At 35.7% G+C, this 25516-nt stretch overlaps 3 protein-coding genes and 1 pseudogene across 4 annotated transcripts; 2 read left to right on the top strand and 2 right to left on the bottom strand.

Annotated features, from left to right (window-relative positions):
• Window positions 1-1235: 1235 nt before the first annotated feature.
• LOC133671470 (uncharacterized) lies at window positions 1236-2193 on the top strand (annotated as a pseudogene).
• Window positions 2194-10861: 8668 nt separating this feature from the next.
• Window positions 10862-13339, bottom strand: LOC133671317 (rust resistance kinase Lr10-like). Its single transcript, XM_062092037.1, has 3 exons — window positions 12523-13339; window positions 12336-12362; window positions 10862-12230 (listed from the first exon to the last, which is right to left on the bottom strand). Exons 1-3 carry the CDS (start codon window positions 13166-13168, stop codon window positions 11113-11115), a joined length of 1791 nt encoding a protein of 596 aa, XP_061948021.1. The 5' UTR covers window positions 13169-13339; the 3' UTR covers window positions 10862-11112.
• Window positions 13340-13610: 271 nt separating this feature from the next.
• On the top strand, window positions 13611-16837 carry LOC133671469 (rust resistance kinase Lr10-like). The gene is made up of 3 exons (XM_062092241.1): window positions 13611-14429; window positions 14678-14736; window positions 15346-16837. Exons 1-3 carry the CDS (start codon window positions 13622-13624, stop codon window positions 16549-16551), a joined length of 2073 nt encoding a protein of 690 aa, XP_061948225.1. The 5' UTR covers window positions 13611-13621; the 3' UTR covers window positions 16552-16837.
• Window positions 16838-20632: 3795 nt separating this feature from the next.
• LOC133670728 (probable disease resistance protein At4g27220) lies at window positions 20633-25355 on the bottom strand. Of its 2 annotated transcripts, XM_062091310.1 has the most exons (3): window positions 25237-25355; window positions 24483-24912; window positions 20633-24168 (listed from the first exon to the last, which is right to left on the bottom strand). In XM_062091310.1, the coding sequence occupies exon 3, from the start codon at window positions 24146-24148 to the stop codon at window positions 20852-20854; it is 3297 nt and encodes a 1098-aa protein (XP_061947294.1). In that variant the 5' UTR covers window positions 24149-24168; window positions 24483-24912; window positions 25237-25355; the 3' UTR covers window positions 20633-20851. The 2 variants fall into 2 exon arrangements, with proteins under 2 accessions (XP_061947294.1, XP_061947295.1); XM_062091311.1 differs by lacking the exon at window positions 24483-24912.
• Between the last annotated feature and the right edge of the window lie 161 nt (window positions 25356-25516).

Genomic DNA, 25516 nt, shown 5'->3' with positions numbered 1-25516 from the left:
CCCAAAATTATCTGTCAATTTTATTTTTTAAATATTAAGCTGGTTAAGACTTGCAATTACAAGTAAACACAAGTTTTTCCTCACAAAACAGTATGGATTGATACAATTTTTCCTCACTTGGTTTGTTTTCAGTTTCTTTTGTGTTTTCTTTTTTTGTAATATTTTTTTTTTCAAAATTATCTTCGTTGATTTTATTTTTTCTAATATTAAGTTGGTTAGAATTTAACTTTGTAATAAAGCTTAATCATGTGGGGAAAGCACTGTAACTTTCATCACAAAACATTGTGGATTGCTACAGTGTCTCTCCACATGGTTTTTTTTATGATTTTTTTCAAATTATCTTTGTCAATTTTTTTTTAATATTGAGTTGTTTGAGAATTACAATTATGAGTCATTACAAATAAGGTCAAATCATGTGGGGAAGCACTGTAGCTTTCATCACAAAACTCTGTGAATTGTTACAGTGTTTCCAACATGATTTTTTTAAAATATTGAGCTGATTAAGAATTTAGCTTTGTAATGTTTTTCTTTAAAACACTGTGAATTATTGCACTGTTTTCCCACACGATTTTTTATGATTTTTTCCAAAATTTTCTTTATCAATTTTTTTTTTGAATATTGAGTTGGTTAAGAATTATAATTGCAATAAAGCTAAATCATATGAGGAAAACGTTGTAGTTTTTCTCACAAAGCACTGTGGATTGCTACAATATTTCTCTAAATGGTTTTTTATTTTATTGGGGAAAGCACTATAGTTTTCCTCACAAAACATTGTCAATTGCTACAACGTTTTTCCTCATGGGTTTTTTTCCTTCCAAAATTATCTTTGCTGGGTTTTTTTTTAATATTAAGTTAGTAGAGAATTTAGCTTTGTAATTTTTTTTGCTTTTTATTAACAGAAAAGTTAAATCATGTAGCGAAAGCATTGTATCTTTCTTTACAAAATATTATAGATTGCTACAAAACATTAATTTTGATTTTTTATAATGATAATGCATTATTAGATATGTTAATTTTTTAAAAAAATAATCTTGGGTTTATTTTTTGATTAGATTGTGATGGTTTCTTTAAGGTTATAATTTTTCTAGATAGATTGAATAAGTCAATTAACAAGCAAAAAGATCACTAGATTGCTAGAGGGGCATATTTTTTAAATGGCATGCATGTGGAATAGAATAAATTATTAAAAAAGACAAAAGGTAATGTAGATATAGCATAGGTGTTGCCTCACACACATGAGGGAGAATCGATGGTTTTTCATTAGCTTGACCCAATCTTATGCCTATAAACTTACCATCGTTTCTTTGTTGATTACTGACTCTTATCAAAATTCATATATATAAAATGTTTTGAAATTATTTTAATATTCTAATCTTAAAAATAATTTTTAAAAATAAAAAAATATTATCTACATACTTTTCTAAATAAAAAAAAACCATATCTATATTTTCAAATAACACTTAAAGTTATGACTCAGCAACGCAAAAACCGCCACTCTATCTAACCCCAACAGCACCACCACAACAACCTCACAACCTAACATCACTAAAAACCCTAATCCAACCACTAATCCATCACCTCTATCTCCCACCCTCAAAGACCAGGTTTTGTCACGCGCCACCCACATCACGTGCCAAGAACTCCTCAAAAGAAGGTCTTACAAGCTAAAACAACTCTCAAAATGCTTCAAAGATCATTACTGGGCATTAATGGAAGAACTCAAGATTTAGTACAGAGAGTACTATTGGGAATATGGTGTCAGCCCTTTTCAAGAAGACCATCAAAACACCCTTCAAAAACAAGAACAGCAGAAACAGGGTGGCGGGATTGGCGATCTAGAGAGGGAGAATGAAGAGAGTGGGGCTAATATTGAAGTTATTGGTGAAAATAACACTAATGTTAGTGATTTGAAGAGTAATCATAGGTGTTTGTTTGTTGGGTGCAAGTTAAAGGCTATGGCTTTGACAAGTTTTTGTCATCTTCATATACTTTCTGATGCAAAGCAGAAGCTTTACAAGCCTTGAGGTTATGTTATCAAAAGGTTTCATCTTGCTTTACCTTTTTCTTTGATTTTTGGATTATAAAGCTTATTTCTTTGATGGGTATTTGTTTATTTGTGGGGTTTTGATTGTTTGGTTTCTGTAAGATTGTTTTGGTGGTGTTAAATTTTAAATTTTTAGATGGGTTTTGGTATATTTTGTTTATGCTTGGATGCTCGGGATTGCCATTTTTTTTAGTGGTTGCATTTTTGTGCAAGATTAGTTTGCCATGGACCAATGGAGGAAGTTTGGAGTAGGTAAATTGAATGAGCTTGATTAAGATTGCGTAGGAATTGGCTTTTATATACTTGGTATTAGGGATTTGGAAGAAAAGTGTCATGAATCATGAAGGATTTGTAAATTCATAGCATTTAATTACCTGAGAATTGCTTGTGACCAAGATATTTTAGGGTTCAGAATGACTAATGCTGCTTGATTTTAAGCTGGGATTTTAATCCTTAATTATGAACAGATTTTGCTGATGTGTGAAAACGTGATATGAAGTATCTGTTTGTCTTCTTGCTTCGAGCAACGATTATGGAACTATTTGAAATACTAGAAAGATGTGATTTTTTCATACTAGATTTGTATCTCTTTTTTTTATTCCATTAGTTCTGGATTTAATGGGACCATACTTAGAAGTATAAAACTTTGTTTCATGGTATACATTATGCTTTGACCTTACAGGTCGAAAATAGCCTTCAGATGCCATCATGGTAGATAACATGATGGCATCCATGATAACTGTTACATGTTCTTCATATTAATTATCGTATTTGTCTCCAGCAGAGTAATATTTTGGCTACAAATTAACAAGAGACTATCACAGGGATTATATAAACTAGTTGATGCATGAAAAGACGAGTCTCTATTTATAGGTAGCCACTACAAGTAGCTTCGGAGACCACAAATACAAGGCAAGTCTCTCTAGTAATCCTTCCACTATAAGTAGCTTCGGAGATAGAAAATAGCGACAATTGTTCTAGCGTTACCATTTGCACATTACCATACCTCGCAGAAGCCACGAGGAAACAATCACAACCAAACAGGATTGGAAACCATGACCATAATGGGTGCTGTGAAATGAATATTGAAATGGAAGGATGAATTTGATGCAGAAATCTTCTCTCTCCAAAAAAAAAAAAAAAAAAACGAAAAGTAGAGAGGAGAAAATGAAGCTTGCTTACCGGTCATGGCATTTCACCAGAGCGCTCTGCTTCTAACTGTGCAATGCGTCTTCTTGTGGGTAAGAGGCAAGGTCTTCCAAATTGCTCAACTGTGTTCAACAAACTTTCAGGATCTACTACAATTTTCTTAAGAGAATGGGAAATAGTGATCGGGATCCTCGTTAGCTGTGGGCAATCACCCACAGTAATTTCTTCGAGAGAATTGCATAGAAGATTTTCAGAATAAATGCTATTCAAATTTGGTAATTTCTTCAATACCAAAACCCTCAATGTCGTATCAAAGCAAGAAAATATCCTCTGATGGGTTCTCCCCTCTTCATCTGTTCTCACTGTCTCCTCCATTCCATCACATTCTTCGACTCCAATCACTTCGAATCGTAGTCTAGACAACAACCAAGCAGGGAGCAGCACCTTCAATCTATGACATTTGTGTATCACGATCTCTCTGAGTTTGCAAAAGACACCAACAGTACCTAGCCCTGAAGGTATTTCAAAAGGGCTTTCTAAGATATACAAGCAGGGAGCAGCACCTTCAATCTATGACATTTGTTCTATGAGATATTCCCTTCTCTGGATGAAAATCATCCCACAAATCATCAAGAATGATATCATGGTTTTGTATCGCACTCAATGCTGTCCATAGCTCCCCAGCTCTACTCATCACATTGTTTCCTTCCGGAAGACATAAACCAAAAAGCTTAGGCAATGAGATCCTGCAATGCGTGAATGCTAAATTCTTGTGACATATATAGTAATCCAACAAACATGAAAAAAATGTCTGGTTTCTCTTAATATGTCACTTCCTGCTGGAGCTAATTGGATGTTTGTGAGGGGAGAGGGTCGTTTTTTCAGGGGTGACGTTCTTTCTCTCTGTCTTGGATATTTTCTTATTTTTTGGGGGCTGTTGTAGGGTATTTAAACCTTTTGCCTTTCTTTTACCTTTCTACCTGGTCGGTTCTCAATGCTGTGCATTTGTTCTTATTTCTCAGGTTTTGTTTTGGTTGGTCCACCGGATGATAATTTCGTCAGTGTCTTTTGCAGAATTAGTGGTAAGTTTACAGCCTTATTTTAGAGAGGGGCTGCTTTAACAGTCATGGTGTGTTGCAGGTTTCCTTCTTCAGCCTTTACTATCTCTGATTGCTCAGGTTTTTGTTTTGTTTTCCAACTTTTTTTTCTCTCTAGCCTTGCTTGACCTGTGCCTTTGTTGTTTGTGCTTTGCTCTGTTAGTGGCTTTAGTTTTTAGTAGTTTAGTTAAGGACGGCCCGCTGTGGCCTTTGTCAGCCGCATTCAAGTTTGCTATTTTTCTTTGTCCTTGATTGCAGTTTGTGTTTTTGTTGGTTTTACTTGCATTTATGCTTGGTTTATGGATTTTGATAGTTGCTCTCATAATTTTTCCCTACTGTTGTGCCCTGCTTTATCGATTTATAAGAGATGGGTCGAAAAGAGATGCGAGGCAAAATCTTTTGCAGGTAGGACTCTTTATCCTGCTGTGCCCTTGGTTGAAAACAGTCAGTGTTTGCATTTTTCTTTTGTGTTTCTAGTCATTTACTCGGGGACGAGGGCTGTGATGGCACCTTTGAATGTCAACTGTGGAACTGTCCTGGTTGGTTTTCATTTCATGAACGATGCACAAGGATGTTTGGTTGCTTGCTTAGCCTATGCTTCCTTTTTTTCCACACCCATGTTTTTTCTTCGAGTTTCCTGTTGTTTTTTGGCTGACCCGAGTGCTTTTATCCTCAGCTCCTGCTGTTTGCTGTGCTGGTGAGCCTCCCCAATCCTCTCCTTTGTACACTATTCCTTTGCATTCTTTTTAGGTCTGCATAATTATCAACCTTCTTAGAGACGATAAGGTTTTGCAATCTTTTCTTTGACTATATAAGCATAAAGGCAATGCCAAAGAGTTTGATGAGGCTGATACCTTCTGCTGGACTGACTTTGTACTGCTTGAAGAGCTATTTACAGGCATTTTCACTTCAAGATTGTTAGATCAAACTATGGTAATCTTACCAAGGCTAGAAAAACTAGATTGTGATTTTATGTTTACTTCAAGTAGAAAGAAGGGCTAGGAAAGAGTCAACAGCCCTATATCGACATTGAAAGCATACAAGAAGGTGATTCTAAATTATAAAAAATCAGATGAATAAACTCTCTTCATAATTGGTTTTTCTCATTTATATTCTAATAATAGGGTGTTGTTACATGGTTCTCTTTATTGCAAATGACAAGGATATTCAAAGTGGTGTTGACCATTTCAAAGAGTCTGCAGTAATTCAAGGTAGCAGGGGAATCTGCAGTGATGGAAATCACCATCCAATTAATGAAATGATTATTGACTTAATCTCTATGTGCTTTATGGCGGGATTTTATTGAAGTAATAGTTCAGAAGCTTTTTGTTAACTCAGAGTTGTCATCTTCAATATATAAGCTTTTAAATTGCTCAGGCACTTCAAATGAAGATGGAAGTGCGAAGGAAACTTCATGGATAGATTGCAGGTAAGAAGACATTTACAGCTGAGAATTGAAGCTCGAGGGGAACTACTCGCAGTCAGTGTTGAAGAAAGCGCAAGAAACACTGCCTAAACACTTCAAAAACTGGCATCTCTCAGTTAGTTGATGTCCACGTGCTGTTGTATTGGAGTTGACAGACACAGGAGGCTCAAGCTTAAAGGATGCTAGATGTTATCTAATTGATTTTTGCTAGAGATTTTCAGGTTTGATTCGCTTAATGGAAGAACTTGCTTGCACTGTCCTGCTTATCATGGCCATTTTGATTACCTTCAAGCTACTCTTTCTGCTGCTCAATCCAACCTGTTACTATTTCTTGGTAACTATATCATCATTCTAAAGATTGATTTCGCTTTCTCTTCTCTTCTGTTTTTTTATCAGAGTTATCTTTGCATTGACAATGAACTTCGGGTGAGCCATGCAAGCCCCGCAGGTTACAGTGAGTAAACAACGAGTATGCATGCTCCCGCCAGCCTGCAAAATTTAGCACAAAGCAATCGTTGATTAATTTGTAGCAAATAACACAGTCTAAGGCCTAAGCCTACAGCCAATCTGGAAATGGAATGATTCTTTTTTTATTTGCATTTACACCTCATTTCCTTCGTATGTTTACTTTGTTTAATTTTTAATCAAAGCTAATCTAGCTTTGATGCGTGCTAAAGCTCGGTTGACTTGATCAAGCCGATCAGATTCACAGTCTAAAGCCCTCATCAAACTAAATTATCATATTTATAAAGGCCAAAATCATGGCCCTTTTTTGTGCCCATGATCAGTATAGGAATTCCATATAAAATATACCTTTGCGAGCCATATAGCTTGAGCCAGCCAGCCGGTAGATCCACGGTTTGCCCTGTCTTGCAAATGTTTCAGCATGCAACTATTAAGTACTTAACAAAGATAGTAGTAGTATTTGTTTTTTAAAATATTTTTAATTTGAAAAGATATTAAAATAATATTTTTTTTATTTTTAAAAAATTATTTTTAATATTAACATGTCAAAACGATCTGAAAATACTAAAAAAATTAATTTGAAGCAAATGAAAAATGAAAAAAATTTAAATTTTTTTAAAAATACTTTTAAAACGCAAAAACAAACGAGTTTATAGTGATACCAAAACCAACATTACTTGATGAATGCCTACAACATCTATGTAGTCAGAAAGTTAATTAATTACGATGATATTTAGTTGTTGAAGCACTTTAAAATAATTAATTTTTTGCTTTAATTAATAATATATTCTTTATCCTTAAAAGTTTATTGCTCATCACTTGTGCAATTATGATATTTGCAGTATGCCTCTCAAGATTCTAACAATACCATCTTAGTTTGGAAGCACTTCTAAAAATATATTTGAATCAAAGTATATGAAACTCAAATATCTCATAACAAGATGAACCTAAACTCTAGATTCGGGAGGAAAATCAAAGCTTAAAATTAAAAGAAAATACTAAAATATGAGGTTAGAAAGAGTATGTAAAATATAAAAAATTTAAGTTGAAACTCTTCTTTCACCTCTTGTTTTTATAGTAAATTTTAAAAATTAAAAGATTGAAGAAGTAAAAAAAATTAATTCCCACCATTATTAATTTTTTTATTAGCCATCATAAATCAAGAATCAAATTTAGAAAAACCAAGGATTCTTTGAGTAGAAAGATCAAGGGTTATTTAAGATTAATTTCTCAAAAAATAAATTTCCAACACCGAGCATAACAACTGTAAACCCCGGTAATATATATATATATATATATATATATATATATATATATGAAAAAAAAATGGTCTCGAGAATTAAGTAAATTAATTTATATGACTTGTGCAAGTATGAAATATAAAAATTTGAATTTTTGACGAAAAATTACAAACCAGCTAATTTTACGCTATAGCACATAACTTTCAATCTGGTCATTAATTTAAGTTCAAATTTTGCTTGGAGTCTTATAAAATATTATTTTAATCTAGGTTAAAATTTCAAAAATTTTGGAGTAGGATAAGAATTTTTTTCGAATAAAAGAACAAATAGCACAAATGAGTGTCCAGAAATTCTGTAGGGACCAAATTGAAACTTTGCCCAAACAATCCTCTTTACAAGCTACCAACAATAAAAAAAAGAAAAAAAAGAAAAGAGGGAGTGTGCAGCCAGCCAAGAGAAGAAAAATGTGAAAAGAGGGCTTGTGTCAATTTTCATGAAAATTGCTTGAAAAATCAAAAACAAAGTGTAAGATAGAAAGAGTGTTAAGTAATTAAAGAGAGAGTTTGATACATTAAGGAGACTGCAAGGAGTTTGAAGATTTTAAGAGTGCTTTTAGAGAAAGAAAAAAAATTGAGCTTAGAGTGAAGTGTGAAGAAAAACTTGATTCAACTTATTTTGACTTTTAATTCTTTATTCCTTAAGGGAGAGGTTGGAGGCTCTAGACAGCAGCATGGAGTTACTAGTCAAGCATCACCAGCAGGTAGGTATCCGACATCTTGAATTTTTATAGAAAGATTAATTGAAAAACTTGTGTTAATTTTAATTAGAAATTCTGTAATTTATGTTTGATGTTAATGGATGAACTAGTACCGGTAATTGGGTGGATGAATTAATGTCCGGTAATTGGGTGAGTGAATTAATGCCCGACAATTGGGCGGATAAATTAATACCGGTAATTGGATTGATGAATTAATGCTCGGTAATTGAGTGAGTGAATTAATGCCCGGTAATTAGGCGGATGAATTAATACCGGTAATTGGCCGAGTGAATTAATGCCCGGTAATTGGACTGATGAATTAATGCCCGGTAATTGAGTGAGTGAATTAGTACCGGTAATTGGACGAATGAATTAATGTCCGGTAATTGGGCGGATAAATTAGTACCGGTAATTGGACGAGTGAATCAATGCTCGGTAATTTAGCGGATGAATTAGTACCGGTAATTTGACGGGTGAACAAGTACCGGTAATTGAGCGGACAAATCAATGTCCAGTATTTTAACGGATGAATTAGTACCAGTAATTTGACGGATGAACTAGTATCGGTAATTGAATGGATGAATAAGTACTGGTAATTGAACGGACGAACTAGTACCCGATATTTAAGTGAAAAAATTAGTGTCCCTAATGAGGGAGCAATACCCCGTGAAACGGCTAAGATTGAAATTTAATTGGATGAATATGAAGGTGTAAGATATTAATGATTCATAATAAAGTATATATAAAAAATATATTTATATGGGTGTAGTGAAATGATACATTGCATAAAATGTTAATCTTATTTTCAGGGCCCTCGCAGCAATAGAATAGATTCTACTTGAATATATGCTACTTTTTATGTATTTATTTTGAACAACATGTATTTTGAGAATTATAAATGATGTAAAAGAGTTTGAATGAACCTTTATATTTGTAGAACAAAACTTTTATATGTAATTAATGTGTATGCCATACTTAAAAATATTTTTATGTTAAATTAAGTATTTGTATTCTATCATGGTTGTTCATATGATTAGAAATGTTGGAATGATAAAATAATGGGGATGTTACATTCATAATCTAAGTTTTTTATTGTTTTTTTATTATGTAAATTAAGTAAACCTTAGAATTGTTTAATTTATTTTGTTTTTTTTATTATTGATTGCATCTTGATTATCGGACAATATCTGTTTTTTTTTGTGATGCGTTATTTGAAAAAGAGGTCCAAGGTGATTGGATCATGATTATGATATGAGTTGTGTCAGGAATGAAGATGTCGATAACTTAGTATGGTCCCGTTACAAGGAAAACTCTGTTGAATTTTTAGTTTTAAAAAAATTACACCGCATAAAATTTTATATTTTTAAATAATTATGTTTTTTTGGGTTGTGACAACAACACACCTTTTTTTTATTTAATTTATTTAATTTTGTTTCTTAATTTAGTTTTCAATCGGTATCCTTTTTTTTAATTGATTAGTCTAGCTATTTTTTAAATAGTAATTAATACTTTGTATGGTTTTTAAAATCTCATAATACCTCATTGTAATTTGTTTTAGATTTTTTGTCTATTAAATTTTTTATTAATAAATTATACTTTCAGGATAAATTTATAATAATGAAAGTTAACTGTGATAAACTTGCAAGATAAATAAATAATTAAAAAAAAAATTGGTTCGGCCTGCTGCAGTGATATCATCATATCCCATGTCACATACTCATTTAAAGCAACGACAAAAGTTTGAGCTCTTTCTTTTGATCTGTTCATTGGTTCTCGAGCAAGACAACAAAGCATCTCTTTCCTTTGATATTTTATACTGAAAGAGCCCTCAGGTCAATTATTTTATATTTCCTTAGTTTCTTTCAGAGCAAAGGCGCCCTCAGGTCAATGATGAAGAATATTTGTAGGGTTTATTATTTCTTCTTGTCGAGAAGCTTGTGCCTTGTAGCAATCTATCACGGGGTGCTTGTCAAGAAAGATGTACATATTATAGGGAAGAGATGGCAGAAGGAGGATGAAAGCACATGATCTCTCTAGGAATTCTATGTACAATGCTCGATAGTCAACTTCTTTTCACGATTAAAAGATTAAAGAATTCATTTTTATTATTAATAATTTTTTACTCTTTAAGTAGAAAAATCAAGAATTGTTTTAGATTAATTTCTTATTTATTTATAATTTGTTTAAATTATATTAAAGAAAACAAATTTCCAACACAAAGCATAACAACACACCTTTTCATTTATTTTTTCTTATTTTGTTTCTTTAATTTAGTTTTCAATTATATCTTTTTTTTTCATCCGTTAGTTTAACTATTTTTAAATAGTAATTAATCATTTGGATGGGTTTTTAAATTTCATAATATCTCGAAGGGATTATTGTAATTTTTTTTAATCTTTTTCTTTATTAATTTATTTTATAGATAAATTACATTATATGTTTTTAATGATGAAAATAAAATGTACTTGATAACAATAATAAACCTTCAAGATACATAAAATAAAAAACTCATCTAAAAAAATGACTGCCAAGTCAATGTATTTTGCTAAGTCTAAGTATATTGAATTTAACATACATACCAGATCCATACATTTACAATAAATAAATAAATAAATAAAATAAATCATCCGTTACATTGATTTTCTTCACAATTGAAGTAGGTTAGGCTGGATTGCCTAAATATGATGAATAAAGGGTTGGATTTGCAAAATTATTTACACAGTTTAATTTGTTGATTTGATACATCTCAAACTGTGAATTGACACTGCATTAGTAATTAAGAACTTAGAAGGTGAATTGACAGAAAAGAAGAAGAAGAAGAAGAAGCTATTACTAAACCAATAACCTTACACATAATCCATGAACCTAACTCACAACAATTTCCTTCATTATTGCTCACTAATATGTTATTACTGAAAAGAGTAAATTTCTGATCACTCTATTTCTGAGATGGCTGCCAACTCTTGGTGAAGGCGTCTCGCTGGCATGTGGCCTGCACTTGTTCTCTTAGGGACAGAGGAGCTAAAAGGATGAGGAGGCTTTGTTAAGTTTTCTCCTTCCCCTTCAAGCATTTGGACAACAGTTTTCATGGAAGGACGCTCTGCTGGGTTCCACTGAATGCACCATAACCCCACAATTGCTAGTTTCTTTGCAATTCTAGCATCTTCTTCTCCATCGATATGAAACCGCAGGTCTTCTTCCTTTTCTAAGAGATTATAAATCCATTCCGGGAAGTATATCTGGTCGCCATTTTCTGCTGTATCATCGACGTTCTTCCTTCCTCCAACCATTTCCAACACTAACATGCCAAAGCTGTAAACATCTGATTTATAGGAAACACTCCCGAAGTTCCTCGAGAACACTTCTGGGGCAATGTAGCCAACAGTCCCCCTAGCAGTCGTCATGGAAATAGCACTTTTATCCTTGGAACACAACTTAGCCATCCCAAAATCGGCGATTTTGGGATTGAATTCATTGTCAAGCAGGATATTCTGTGGTTTGATATCAAAATGGAGGATTCTTTGATCACACCCCTGGTGAAGATATTGAATCCCCTTGGCTATGCCTAGAGCAACATGATTCAACCTTTCCCAGCCAAGGAAATGGTTCCTTGAGTCTGCTGAGGTTATGAACTTCTGTAAAGAATCATTAGGCAAGTACTCATAAACTAGAGCTCGTCTAAATCCATCAGCACAGAAACCGATCAAGCGAACAACATTGACATGGTGGATCCTTGCCATTGTTCCCACTTCATTGATGAATTCCTCCCCTTTTCCTATGGAATTATTAAGGAGCTTCACAGCTACAGCAATTTCATTGGTTAGCTTTCCTTTGAACACGGTTCCATAAGCTCCTTGGCCCAATTCATCACCGAATTGATTTGTGATCCTCTTGAGATCAGCATAGGAGTACCTAGTGGGATTCAGTGATCTGTAATCATCCAAAAACATTTCAACCCTGGCTTGATATTCTCTTTGTGTTTTATCGTTGCTATAGGCGCGGTAGAGTGCATTAATCACTATTGCAAAAAGGAAGAATCCTAAAATCACACCTGCATATCAACATTCTGAGTCAGGAAACTCTTTTTTTTTTTTTTGGGAAGTAATGTATTGAACCAAGTGTAAAATTGAGATGGAGATTTGAGCAGACTACAAACCAGTAATCAGTAGCTTTCGCCGCACATCTGTAAAGGATTGAATACTTTTTAATTAGCTTCTCCCTTTTAGGCAATTGGTAAAATCATGAAAGCAACAAAAAAGAAAAGAGTTTCTAGTGTTTTTTTATTTACATATTCAAATGCCAATTATTAATTTGAAAAAAGGAAGAAAGATAGAAAAGCATACCTTTAGTGTGCGGAAGATTGCTGTAGCATTCAGTTTCAGAAGATCCACAAGGTGGATTGGACCAAGACATAGTAAGAACATAATTTTCTTCCTGCATCATACTATATGGAATTCCATAAATGTTGTACATCTTGGTACAAGATAACAAATTAGAGTCACTGATGGGAATACTTGATTCAACGGCATAAACTTCATGCTTAAAAGCACTCAGACATGGGATTTTATCGATGTACAGAGACCTTTTCTCACTAGAAAGTGAACAATTGAACAAGGTCAAATCATACAGCCAATCCTTCTTAATTTGGATGTGAGAAGCCCCCAAACTGAAGTTTAAACGTTGCCCTAGAAAGCAACCTTGAGGATCCCTTGCATAAATAATTCGATGTCTATAGTCAATTCTTTGGATGTGGAGACTCAATCCAGTTGGCAGCTTAAGCACTGTGCTGTTGTCCTCCGAGCAGGATAGATCAAACCCAGGATAACCACAGTGGTCTGGTTGTTTGTCCTTGATCCGGAAAGGAAATCGGATGTCAGGGCCACGGTTTCCACATGATGCTGTGCAGTTCAAGCTTGCTCCATGGCCTGCAAGGAAGACAATGAAAAAGTAGAACAAACACATAACCATTTCTGATGAATAGTTCATCATCTCCACACTCCTCTTAAGATTTTATCTGCATGTGCTGATATAGTTTTGGCCTTTCAGAAAACTCATGTAGTCCTTAGATGGGCGAGTCCTTTACAGTACTGTAGTACACGCGTCCTTGCATCCCTCCCTTCAACATTAAAAAAATATATTTAACCTTTCAATCAGTTGGGAAGGGAGGAAAGGAAAGTAAACGGCTCTATGTCCTGTTGTCTTGCTACATAGCTTTTCTTTTTCAAATATCAGTATTTAAGTACTGATTTAAGTTCTTCTTCAAACACGCTATCAGTATTTAAGTATAGTTAGACTTCCAAACTTGAATATTTTTGTCCTTATCTTTACCCTACAACGGAAGGAAGGAAGCTCGTGGATTTGGTCTTTGATGAGATGCTCCAACAAAAAACATCAAGCTCGCTGGATTTCGTTGTTTGTGGTATTGTCACTTCAGCATTCCCCATGTTTAGAGGAATGAACGTCCTTTTTGCTTGCTACATAGCTTTTCTTTTACAGCTATTAGTCTTCCAAACTTGCCATTCTAGCAACATCACAGATCATTGTGCTCCTTCTTCATGCGGCAATATCCAAAACATAAGCTACCCTTTCAGACTAAACACTGATCCACAAAGCTGCGGAAACAATAATTATACTCTGATTTGCGAGAACAATATTTCTACAGTATTATATTTGTATTCAGGTAAATACTACGTGCAGGCAATCGACTACGGTAACTTCACAATCCGAGTGGTAGATGTTGGTGTACAAGATAATTGCTGCTCCATCCCTCGTTATTCTTTGGCACCTGATAACTTCAGTGACGGAGATCCATACACATGGTATAACTACAAGGAGGTGCCGCCTCCGGGAGTGAGTGAAGGTTTCGTGTACTACTGGGGGCACTGGTACTTACCTCCACTATCACAGCCTATGATTTTCATGAGCTGTGAAAATACGGTGAATTCTCCTCTTTATGTGGACACGGCTCCCTACGGCCTTAACGATGGATCAGTAAATTATTCCAACTCTTCTCTTGTGACTCATTCGAATTATGTGACTCTTGGGGGCATGAATGCCTCGGATTTGATGGAACTGTGCAGCATAGAGAAAATATTTTTGCTTCCAAAGAAGAACTACACAGACAAGTACTCCTTTGAAGAAATACACAGTGACCTGGCATATGGGTTTGAGCTTTCATGGTACAACATAAAATGTGAAAAATGCAGCAGGGGTTGCTACCTCGACAGTGCAGACCGTCGTCGATGCATTGGTATGTAACACTAGATGATTAAGTTGCATCACTTTGATTCATAAGACCATATATAACTGGTGATTTGAGGTGGTTCCATATATTTTCTCTGGCTTACTTTTCAATTTTTCATTTTTTTGGGCATTAGCACAATATTGCACTGTCCCCAGATGTTCATGTACAAATTCTGTGCATCCATAACCCGTGGACTGATCATGAGATTCATTCATGTTCATATTGTAAAAATTCTGACTATAATGTGGTTTAAGGTAGTTGGACAGATTCATTGGTCTTTTGCAATTTCAGGATTGACACAGTGAAACGTTTGGTTCATCTTAACTTGACCATGGATACACATTAATTAGTTCAAGATTATTTTGTGTGCGCTCTTTATTATTTTCTTTCGCATTTGCTATTGCGTATACCATTAGATCCTCGTTTCTTAACCTAAAGCTTCAACAGATGATGATGAAAGCTTTTGGCAAATTCTACTCTTCTATGTGGCAGGTGCGAATTCTTTTTCTACATCTCACCATGTTTGTGTATTCTTACGTGTTTCTTTAAACTGTAAAAAATATTTGAAGAAGAAGAGTAAAAATAGGAATATGAGAAATATGGTGAAAAACAAATCTCATTTATATTAAACTAAACTCTGCTAAGAGAGGAAGTCCTACTAGACTTGGACTTAGACTTACAATATTCTGAATATATATTTATATTAGTTTAAAAATAGGAATATTTATATTAGTTTAGGAAAACTAAAAAACACTTTAAATGTAGACTTCAAAATTAATTCCAACATAAACGACATATTTGTGAAATAAGGATTGTTGTTTCTTGAATAGTAATTGTAATTTTGTTCACCATTTTCTGCAGATCCCAACCTCTATATATCTATATCCTCTTTATTTGGTAAGAGATTCCTTCATTTCTTTAGTTTCGCAACAAATTTCTAGTGGAGACAACAAATAAGATAACAAAACTTGATTGTTTTCTGGAAATTTCCTACACAGCACTACTTCATGGGCTAAAAGTTGTTTGTGGGACTCCATGTGTGATTATATTTTTGATCTACAAATGGCGAAGGAGACATTTATCAGTATACGATACAGTTGAACAATTCCTACAGAGTCAGAATAACCTGATGCCAGTAAGGTATTCCTACTCAGATATCAGGAAGATTACTAGAAGTTTCAAGGACAAATTGGGTGAAGGAGGCTTTGGTACAGTTTACAAAGGAAAGCTTCGCAGTGGGCGTTTTGCAGCAGTAAAATTGTTGGGAAAATCGAAAGCTAATGGACAGGATTTCATAAATGAAGTTGCTACCATAGGAAGGATTCACCATACTAATGTGGTGCAGCTAATCGGTTTTTGCGCCGAAGGATCAAAACGTGCTCTTGTATATGATTTCATGTCTAATGGATCTCTTGATAGACACTTGTTTTCTCGAGAAGGATCAATCTCTTTAAGCTGGCAAAAACTGCATCAGATTTCCCTTGGAGTGGCTCGTGGTATCGACTATCTTCATTTAGGCTGTGACATGCAAATACTGCATTTTGATATTAAGCCTCACAACATTCTTCTCGACGAAAATTTCACTCCAAAAGTTTCTGACTTCGGGCTCGCTAGGTTGTACCCAACGAATGGCAGCATAACATCTCTTACTGCAGCAAGGGGCACAATAGGATACATGGCTCCTGAATTGTTCTACAAAAACATTGGACGTGTCTCTTATAAAGCTGATGTTTATAGCTTCGGAATGCTGCTATTGGAAATGGCAGGCAAAAGGAAGAATGTAAACGCATTGGCAGAAAATTCAAGTCAAATCTACTGGCCATATTGGGTTCATGACCAAGTATCTGATGGAAAGGCCATAGAAATCGGAGACGATGCCACGGAGGAAGAACGTAAGATCGTCAAGAAGATGATTATGGTTGGATTGTGGTGTATACAAATGAAACCCATGGATCGGCCTACAATGAAGAATGTTGTGGAGATGCTTGAAGGAGATTTGGAAAACTTGCAATTGCCTCCTAAGCCTGTCTTCAATCTAGATGTGACGCCACCAAACATTGAAGGAGAGTCATCATCGTTGTCAGGTGATTCTACCGAATCAACCAGTTTGGTTGAAAATGCATACTAAGTGATATGATGTGGAATGCTCTGCTTAAATGCAGGGAAAATGATAGAATAATGGTGCTTTCGGACTTGGTTATGATGATTTAGTCTGCAAACATTATGATAATTTGCAATACTTGCTTTTATCTGATTTGTGTTTAGCTAATTTAGAGTTCAAGCTGCGGCTTGTTTCTTCGGTGTGGTCTATATAATCATGATACAAAGATGTTCTGTATTGTGTTTAACTATCAGATTTCCACTCTCTTTGGCAATCATAGCAGTTAGCGAGGATGGTACATCCTCCATGATAACTGTTAATTACATGTTCTACATATTAATGATCGTATTTGTCTCCAGCAGAGTAATATTTTGGCTGCAAATTAACAAGAGACTATCATAGGGATTATATAAACAAGTTGATGCATGAAAAGACGAGTCTCTATTTATAGGTAGCCACTACAAGTAGCTTCGGAGATAGAAAATAGCGATTTATTTGCTATCATAGGGATGATTCTGAACAGAAATCTTCTCTTTCTCCAGAAAACGAAAAAACCAAAGGTAGAGAGGAGACAATGAAGCTTGCTTACCGGTCTTGGCATTTCACCATAGAGCTCTGCTTCTAACTGTGAAATGCGTCTTCTTGTGGGCAAGAGGCAAGGTCTTAAAAAATGCTCAACTGTGTTCAACAAACTTTCAGGATCTACTTCAATTTTCTTAAGAGAATGGGAAATAGTGACAATCAATTTACACCCATTTGTTCTACGAGATATTCCCACTTTCTCAGGATGAAAATCATCCCACAAATCATCAAGAATGATGACATGGTTTTGTATCACACTCAATGCTGTCCATAGCTCCCCAGCTCTACTCGTCACATCTTTTCCTTTCGGAAGACATAAACCAAAAGCTTCGGCAATGAGATCCTGCGATGCACGAATGCTAAATTCTTGTGACATAGTAATCCAACAAACATGAAAAAAAAATGTGTGGTTTCTCTTGAAGCTGATTATGGATATGTGCAGCCAAAGTTGTCTTTCCCACTCCCCCATCCCGTACATGCCAATGCATGAGACCTCACCATTCAACAACCAAGACCAGACATCCTTCATATTTCTTTCAATAGCTTGGCCCCCTAGCTTCTTTGTCGGGAATACATATCTTTTAGTCCTACGTCGCTTATGTACAGGCCTTTTAGAATAACTTACCGTGTAAATTCTCAAGTCATGTTCTCTATATAAATTCTTAACAAAACATCCCTCGTTGATGAGGATGAGATGTTATTCCAGATCATTTCAAATGCCTGACATGTTTTCTCTGTTCTCTGTCTAGTCTCGGGTTCATCTGGCATAAGTACAACAGGAGCTCTAGGTTCCTCAACCATCTCAGTCTCCCCCCTGATCCAGATATCCATCCATCCTAGGCCCCCATCAAAAAGAGGAGGTTCTTCTTGTTCCATTTCTAAACACCGCACAGGAGTTGAAGCTGCATTAATTTCCTCGTTATTGCTTGAACTTGGCACGCTCTTATCTACAGGCCCGTTAGAAGAGCTTCCTCTCTCAGCAACAGACTGCATCAATTCCCAAGTCATGTTCTCTATACCACTGCTCGACTCAACATCCTTCATCAAGGAAGATGAGATGTTATTCATATCCATTTCAAATGCTTGACCTGCTGGCTCTGTTCCCAATCTAGTCTCAGGTGCATCAGGCATGAGTATGCTAGGAACCATGGTCTCCTCAGGAAGCACAATCTCTTCCCTAATCATCCTATTCATCCGCGCCAATCCATCATCCAAAAGAGGTTGTCCTTCTTTACTGTGGACAGCACGCCAACATTGCAAACGATGAGAGAGAGCACGATCCACAGATGGAGAGAAAGCAATAGGCCAAGAAAAGAGAAAGCAGTAGAGTTGACCTTGAGAGCAGTATGTTCACAGATGGAGACGGATGAGAATGAGACTAACAAACAACCTTTAAGTTTAAATTTTTTATACATGTATAGTATTCATTATCGGTTCTTTTAATTACTCAAATCCGACTCAAACAATAACTGTTTATAAAACATTTAATTCATTCGGATTGGTTTTGTAGAGTATTTATCAGTTGAGGTGAAACTGTAATCTGTACCTCCAGATGTTAGAAAGATATGTCGTTTTTAATAGAGCATTTATCAGTTGGCCAGACAACAACAGCACATTACAAGTTAGGATAATGCAGCATTCATGTATGGATTTGATCTTCTACTTAGATGGTTTAACAGATTTTTTATGTATAAGTAGGACAAGCCTAAACTTAAACGAAGGTTTGATTATTTCAGGCTATGTTAATATCTTAAAAATAAGATATCTAGAGATTCAGTCGTTGAATCAAACTTAAATTTTTTTCAAGTGATTAAAAGGATAACTTTCCTACAAAAAGCGATTGTGTACCTTTTTACACCGATTGATCTTCCAAAATTAGGTTTCAAGCCTGGATGCCCTTGTTTAGATCAATTTTGCTATTTTTCTTAGGGTGTTTCAGATTTCTTGCATTATTGTAGGTTTTGTTTTATTTTTTTTAAAATTTTTGGACTTTGAGCTGTCTCTCAGTATAACTAGATTAAAAAGGCAATTCTCCTAGGCACTTAGCTTATGAGTAGGTAGTTTGGGCCCGACATGCATGCAAGACTCAAGGTAGTGTGAGTCTAGCATGCATGTTTAAACTTGACAGTCAGTCACGTTCAAGATAATGACTATCCTCCCTTGACATGTTCGGGAAAATAACCAACCTCACTTGGATCTAACCTCAGGGAAGAACTCGGTCTCTATAAGCTTAATTAAGTTTAATGTCCTAAACTCTAATCTTCGTACATATTTTTAGGTATATAAAAGTTTTTCAAAGACCCACCATATTCCTATCAGGTAAGAAATATTTATCTCTCATTAAATATTATTAAGATAATTACACTGCGGGCTCTTCTTTTTATAAAAGAACAAGATTTGTGGGTTATAAATACATATTAAAAGCTTCATAACAAAGGTTCACGATCTCTAATTTTCTACTGCATTTATATTTTTAGAGCATATTTTTAGAATATTCTTATATTTTATTTCTCTCAAAAGATACTAACTTGATCATCGGAGAATCTTTAAGTCTTTCAATTAAAATTATTTTATTGCAGGTATCCAAGATCTTCTTGGTGAATTTAAAATATTTTAGATTAAAAAAAATCCAAAATTTTTAACATATTAATAAACCACTATCCCTAATCTCAAATACCTTTTTATTTTATATTCTTGAATTTTTAAACTTCATCATCTTCATATTTCTTTCAAACGCTTGGCCCACTAGCTTCGTTGCCGGCAATACGTATCTTCTAGTCCAAGAACACTTGTGTACAGGCCTTTCTAGAAGAGCGTCCTCTCTCAACAAATGACTGGTGTGCTTGCTCTGTTCTTTGTCTAGTCTTGGGTTCATTTCTTAGTCCATTTCTTAATCTGTGTTTGGTAAACATAAATGCATCTAGCAACAATTTCTCTAAGTCTTTTTTATTGAATCTATGAAGAGAATTTCAAGAAGTTAATTAGAAATTTATATAAATTCTTATATTAAGACAATCAAATTATTATATTATGAAATTAATTTTATTATTAATCAGAATTTGTGATCTAAATAGTTAATTTGACCATGGTCTTGGGGAGGTTTTTTACCTTTTTTTTCATTTTGAAATTTTATTAAAAAAAATATCACAAATAAAAAGTAAATTTAAATTATTTTAAAAATATTTTTAAAACACAAAAATATATATAGAGACAGTTAGTATTGTCATTGACATGGTCTTGATGATGACTTACCAAAATAATTTTCAATTGTCGATGCTCCATAGAGTGTTTAAGGCACAAGCCACTCTCTCCCAGGGAAGCAATGATTTTTAGTCCAAGTTATCATGTGCGTGCTTGAAAGTTCTTTTGCCCCGTAACTGCAGCAAAATTTGCATTTTGCACCTAAAACGATCTGTAATTTTTCTTGCAAAGATCTGTAAAGTAATTATAAGATCTGGACTTGGATTTAGAACTAGAAAAATCTTCTAAATGAATAATAGAAAAGAGAAGAAAAGAAAAGAGAAGAGAAGAAAGAAAGCTAAGCTTTACAACTGGAAAAAACATTATCAGCACTGGCGTTGTAGACTGTCGTCTGCCTAGGATAAATATGAAATGTTCAAGTTAAGTTGATGCTGAAATTCTGAAATGTTAACTTCTATCACCCTCCCGAGCACTCCTTACATAAATAGCATGACGTCATACCTTTACTATGAGGTAAAGGTTCCAATACCAAAATACAAAACAATCATGGAACATTGTCAACTGTGTTCAGCAAACTTTCAGGATCTACTTCAATTTTCTTAAGAGAAGGGGAAATAGCGATCGGGATCCTCGTTAGCTGCGGGCAATCACCCACAGTAATTTCTTCGAGAGAATCGCATATAAGTCTTCCAGAATAAATGTTTTTCAAATTTGGTAATTTCTTCAATACCAAAACCCTCAATTTATCAATTCTACGAAAAGGAGAGGAACTTCCCATTATCTCCTGCATGTTGTAACAATCTTCGACTACAATCACTTCCAATCGGAGTGTAGACAACAACCAAGGAGGGAGCAGCACCTTCATCCCATGACATTTATGTATCACGATCTCTCTGAGATTGAAAAAGCCACCAAAACTACGTAGCTCTGAAGGTACTTCTAAAAGGGTTTCTAAGATTATCAAACCATCAAGGTGTAGAATCTCAAGCCCATCAAGCCCTCCAAATACATATGATGGACATAAGCTTCTCATGTTTTGACAACTCACAAAAACTACTTTTGTAATGAAGCACAGGGACAGAGACGTTGCATTGTCAATCATGAGGTCATAAAACCAAGCGTCTTTAATTATCTTTGACTTCGATCTTGTATAATTAAGATCTTCAAGTGAAGAGAAAGAAGGTCGTCCTACAGTAACCTTGCATGCAATTTGTGAAAATCTCCGTCCAGATTGGAAAAATCCGAAATCGTCTAGATCACGGAAGTTGCATTCCAAAGTTTCCAAATGATATAATCTGGAAATTTCATCTCCTCTAATTGAGAGAACAACTTCAGCTTTCTGATGAAGCTTGAGGAACTGTAATTTTGAGAGTTTGGGTAAAATACCCGACCGTAAAACACGCACCCCACTTCCATCAAGATTAAGACACCTGAGATCCTTCAGACTTTCCATTCCCTCGGGCAAATTTTCAAGTCCAGTGTAACTGAGATCCAACTTCTCCAATGCCTTAAGCTTTGCTAATGATGGTACACAACTCAGCTTTGCACACCATCCCAGCAACAATGCAGTGAGACTCGTCAGATGACAAATAGAATCCGGCAACGTCTCTATATCTGTGTCGGAAAGATCAAGAACCTTGAGTACGATGAGGTGCTGGAAAAAAGAATCCTCGACCAAATTCAATTTGTAGTTTCTGCATAACAATAATGTTGAGAGACGGGGGCACATTGGTGAAAAGTCTGTTGGAATATTCTCGATTCTATTTTCCATGAGTGAAACTCTTAACAGTTCCTCTCTCCACCATCTTACACCGGGTAATTCTGTTAGTTGTGCACCTGCTTGAACCATAGCCCTCCCACTTTCGTTCAATATTTTCCAGGCCGTTTCCCAAATCAAATCATGCATCTTGACATATCTGTAATCTTCATCGTCCCTGGAACCTTCTAATAAGCTGGCATCTTCAAGTTGATCAAGCATGGTATGGCCCCTACGAAATTGTGCACGCCTACTCCCCATTTCTTTGACTATACCCACGTCAATCAAATACTCTATCAAGTCCTCTCTCAAGATGATCTTGCCTTTTGGAAATAGTGTGATATGTAAGAAGCACTCTTGCAGTGCTGAATTGTTCAACTGGGCATAGCTAAATTCCAACACTCGAAATACATTGGTTTCCATATCACTTGTTCCAACTTCTGATCTTCTCAGTTTTAGCAATGCATCTCTCCACCGATATTCAGCAACCACTCCCTTCATGCTTTGAGCCATTGTCATGATTCCAAGAGGCAAACCAGCACACTCCTTCACAATAGACTCTGCGATCAGTTTCGTTTCAGGACAAAGTGTAACACCATGCCTTGATCTGTGTATGAACAGATCCCAAGCCTCACCCTTAGAAAGAGGCTCCACTTTGATTATCCTTTGGCAATCCATTTTTCGACATATCTCCAGTGATCTCGTTGTGAGAATCAGCTTCCACCCGTCTGTTCTAAGAGGTATTCCCACTTCATCAGGAAGAAAATGACCCCACAAATTATCAAGAATTAAAAAACCTTTTTTTTTCACATTCAACTCTGTCAAAAGCTCCCCGGTTCTCACCATCGCATCATTTTCATCCAAAGGTTTTAAACCCAAAACCTCAGCAATGCGACACTGCAATGCATAAATGCTAAAATCTTGTGGCATAGTAATCCAACGAACAGGATGAAACATGCCTAGTTTCTCGTGAAGCTGATTATAGATATGTGAAGCCAAAGCTGTCTTTCCCACCCCCCCCATCCCACAAATGCCAATGCATGAGACCTCATCATTCAACAACCAAGACCAGACATCCTTCATGTTTCTTTCCATAGCTTGGCCCGCTAGCTTTGTTGTCGGCAATACATATCTTCCAGTCCTACGTTTCTTATGTACAGGCCTTTTAGAAGACGGCTGTCTCTCAACAACAGACTGCATCAATTCTGGACTCGTGGTCAGTCTACCAATTCTTAACTCAAAATCCCTCATTGATGAGGATGAGATGTTATTCAAGTTCATTTCAAATGACTGATGTGCTTGCTCTGTTCTTTGTCTAGTCTCAGGTTCATCTGGCATAAGAACGACAGGAGCTCTAGGTTCCTCGACAAGCTCAGTCTCCCCCCCAATCAGAAAACCCTTCCGTCCTCGTTCATCCGAAAGAGGTTGTTCTTCTTGTTCCATTTCTAAGCCCCGCAAAGCAGTTGAAGCTGCATTAATTCCCTGGTTATTGCTTGAACTTGGCACACTCTTATCTACAGGCATTTTAGAACAGCTTCCTCTCTCAGTAACAGCCTGCATCAATTCCCGACTCTCTATACCACTGCTTGACTCAACATCCCTCGTCAATGAAGATGTGATGTTATTCATATCCGTTTCAAATGCTTGAACTGCTGGCTCTATTCCCAATCCAGTCTCAGGTGCATCAGGCATAAGCATGCTAGGAACCATGGTCTCCTCAGTAAGCACAATCTCTCCCCCAATCATCCCATCCATCCATGAAAAATCATCCAAAAGAGATTGTCCTTGTTGCTGCATTTCTAAATCTTGCGCAGGATCTGAATCTGCAGGAACTATTATATTATTGCTTGAACTTGGCATACTCCCACGCATTCTGTCAGGAAGCTTATCAAACGCTGTTCGTTGAACATCTGGAGTTACTTTTTCACAAATTTTAACACCACCACCTCCAACTCTTGCCAGATGATATTTCATCCTTGTAGAGGAAGTACGTCCAGCCAATGTCTTCTCACAAAAAATGCACTTCAATAAACCACCATCCACTTTCTCAAAATAACTCTGAAATGGATCACTTCCTCCAGCCATTTTTTCTTCTGTGTCGCTACCTACAGACATAACAAAGAACTTTCAGAAAATTGAATTAAAATGGAACTTAAACTAATTGAAAAAAAGAAGAAGCTAAGTTTAAGATAAAAAAAGAAAAATTGATTACAAGTGTTTCCCTGTCTAAACCAAAGTCAAGTTAAACCGCTCCAAAGACCAAAGTGTTCTTTTCTTTTTACTTTCCCAATAATTCTACAACTGGCCATATCAGTAATTTAATAACCAGTATGTTTCTTTTTGCTTAGAAGAATCAAACTACATGAGTTGGAAAAGAAATGGTATGAAATAAGAGCTAAAATTAATGAAACTTAATTACCTGAGCAGCAGAAGCAGCTAGATGTTATCCAATGATTTGATTAAATGAGAAAAAAGTAGATGGGCGGGGAAGAGTAAGTGTGTTGGAGACGAGTGATAGAGCTTAACGGCTTGTGTGGTTATGGATAAGGATAGATTCAGACAGTCAGAGAAGCAGATGACAGTGAAAAAAAGTAAAATGGACTTCTGTCGTCCATGGATGTCATATGGACATGTTGTTGGTCTTCCAGGAAGCGGATCCGGCGAGGGGTGCTCTAGTGAAGGCGTGGGGGTAGGCGGTGGCTGATGATAGTCTCCTCGTGTGGTGGACAGCACGCCACCTTTGCAAACGATGAGAAAGAGCACGATCCACCACAAAACAGCAGAAGAGAAAGCAGGAGGCCGAGAGAAGAAAAGGGAGCAGAGTTGACCGAGAGAGAAGTAGAGCTGACCTAGAGAGCAGTATCTTCACAAATGAAGAGGTTTGTGTTTTCTGTAGGTGGTAGAAAAGAGATACAGAGTATGAGAGACAATTGAGGGCCTGTTTGTTTCTGCGTTTCAAAAGCGTTTTTAATAAAATTTGAAAATTTTTTATTTTTTTATTAATTTCAAATTAATATGTTTTTAGTGTTTTCAAATCATTTTGATGTGCTGGTGTCAAAAATGATTTTTAAAAAATAAAAAAATATCATTAGCATGTATTTTGGCACGAAAAGCTATTTCAAAAGCAACTGCAACCACACTGCCAAACAAACCCTGAGAGGGAGACTACGTACCGGTTTGTTGGCTGGTTTTGGATAGTGGTTTCAAAAAACCAGCACGCCAACTTGTGGGCTCATCGTTTGCACGTGCTTGGAGGAATAGTCAGGCCAAATGCTCCGAATAGTTTCCATCTCCAAATTAAAAAGGATAGGGTGGGTATCGAAAATTAGTTTTGATTATTAACATAACTTTAGAGGATGAAGTTGCAAGAATTAAAAGTCCAATGACTAAAATTAAAAAAAGGAACTGCTCATATGTACAATCAAATCCACGACGAAAGCATGAACATTATCT

This window comes from Populus nigra, chromosome 13, assembly GCF_951802175.1.
Source record: "Populus nigra chromosome 13, ddPopNigr1.1, whole genome shotgun sequence".
Lineage (NCBI taxonomy): Eukaryota > Viridiplantae > Streptophyta > Magnoliopsida > Malpighiales > Salicaceae > Populus > Populus nigra.
This window is presented reverse-complemented; position numbering and strand designations above follow the sequence as displayed.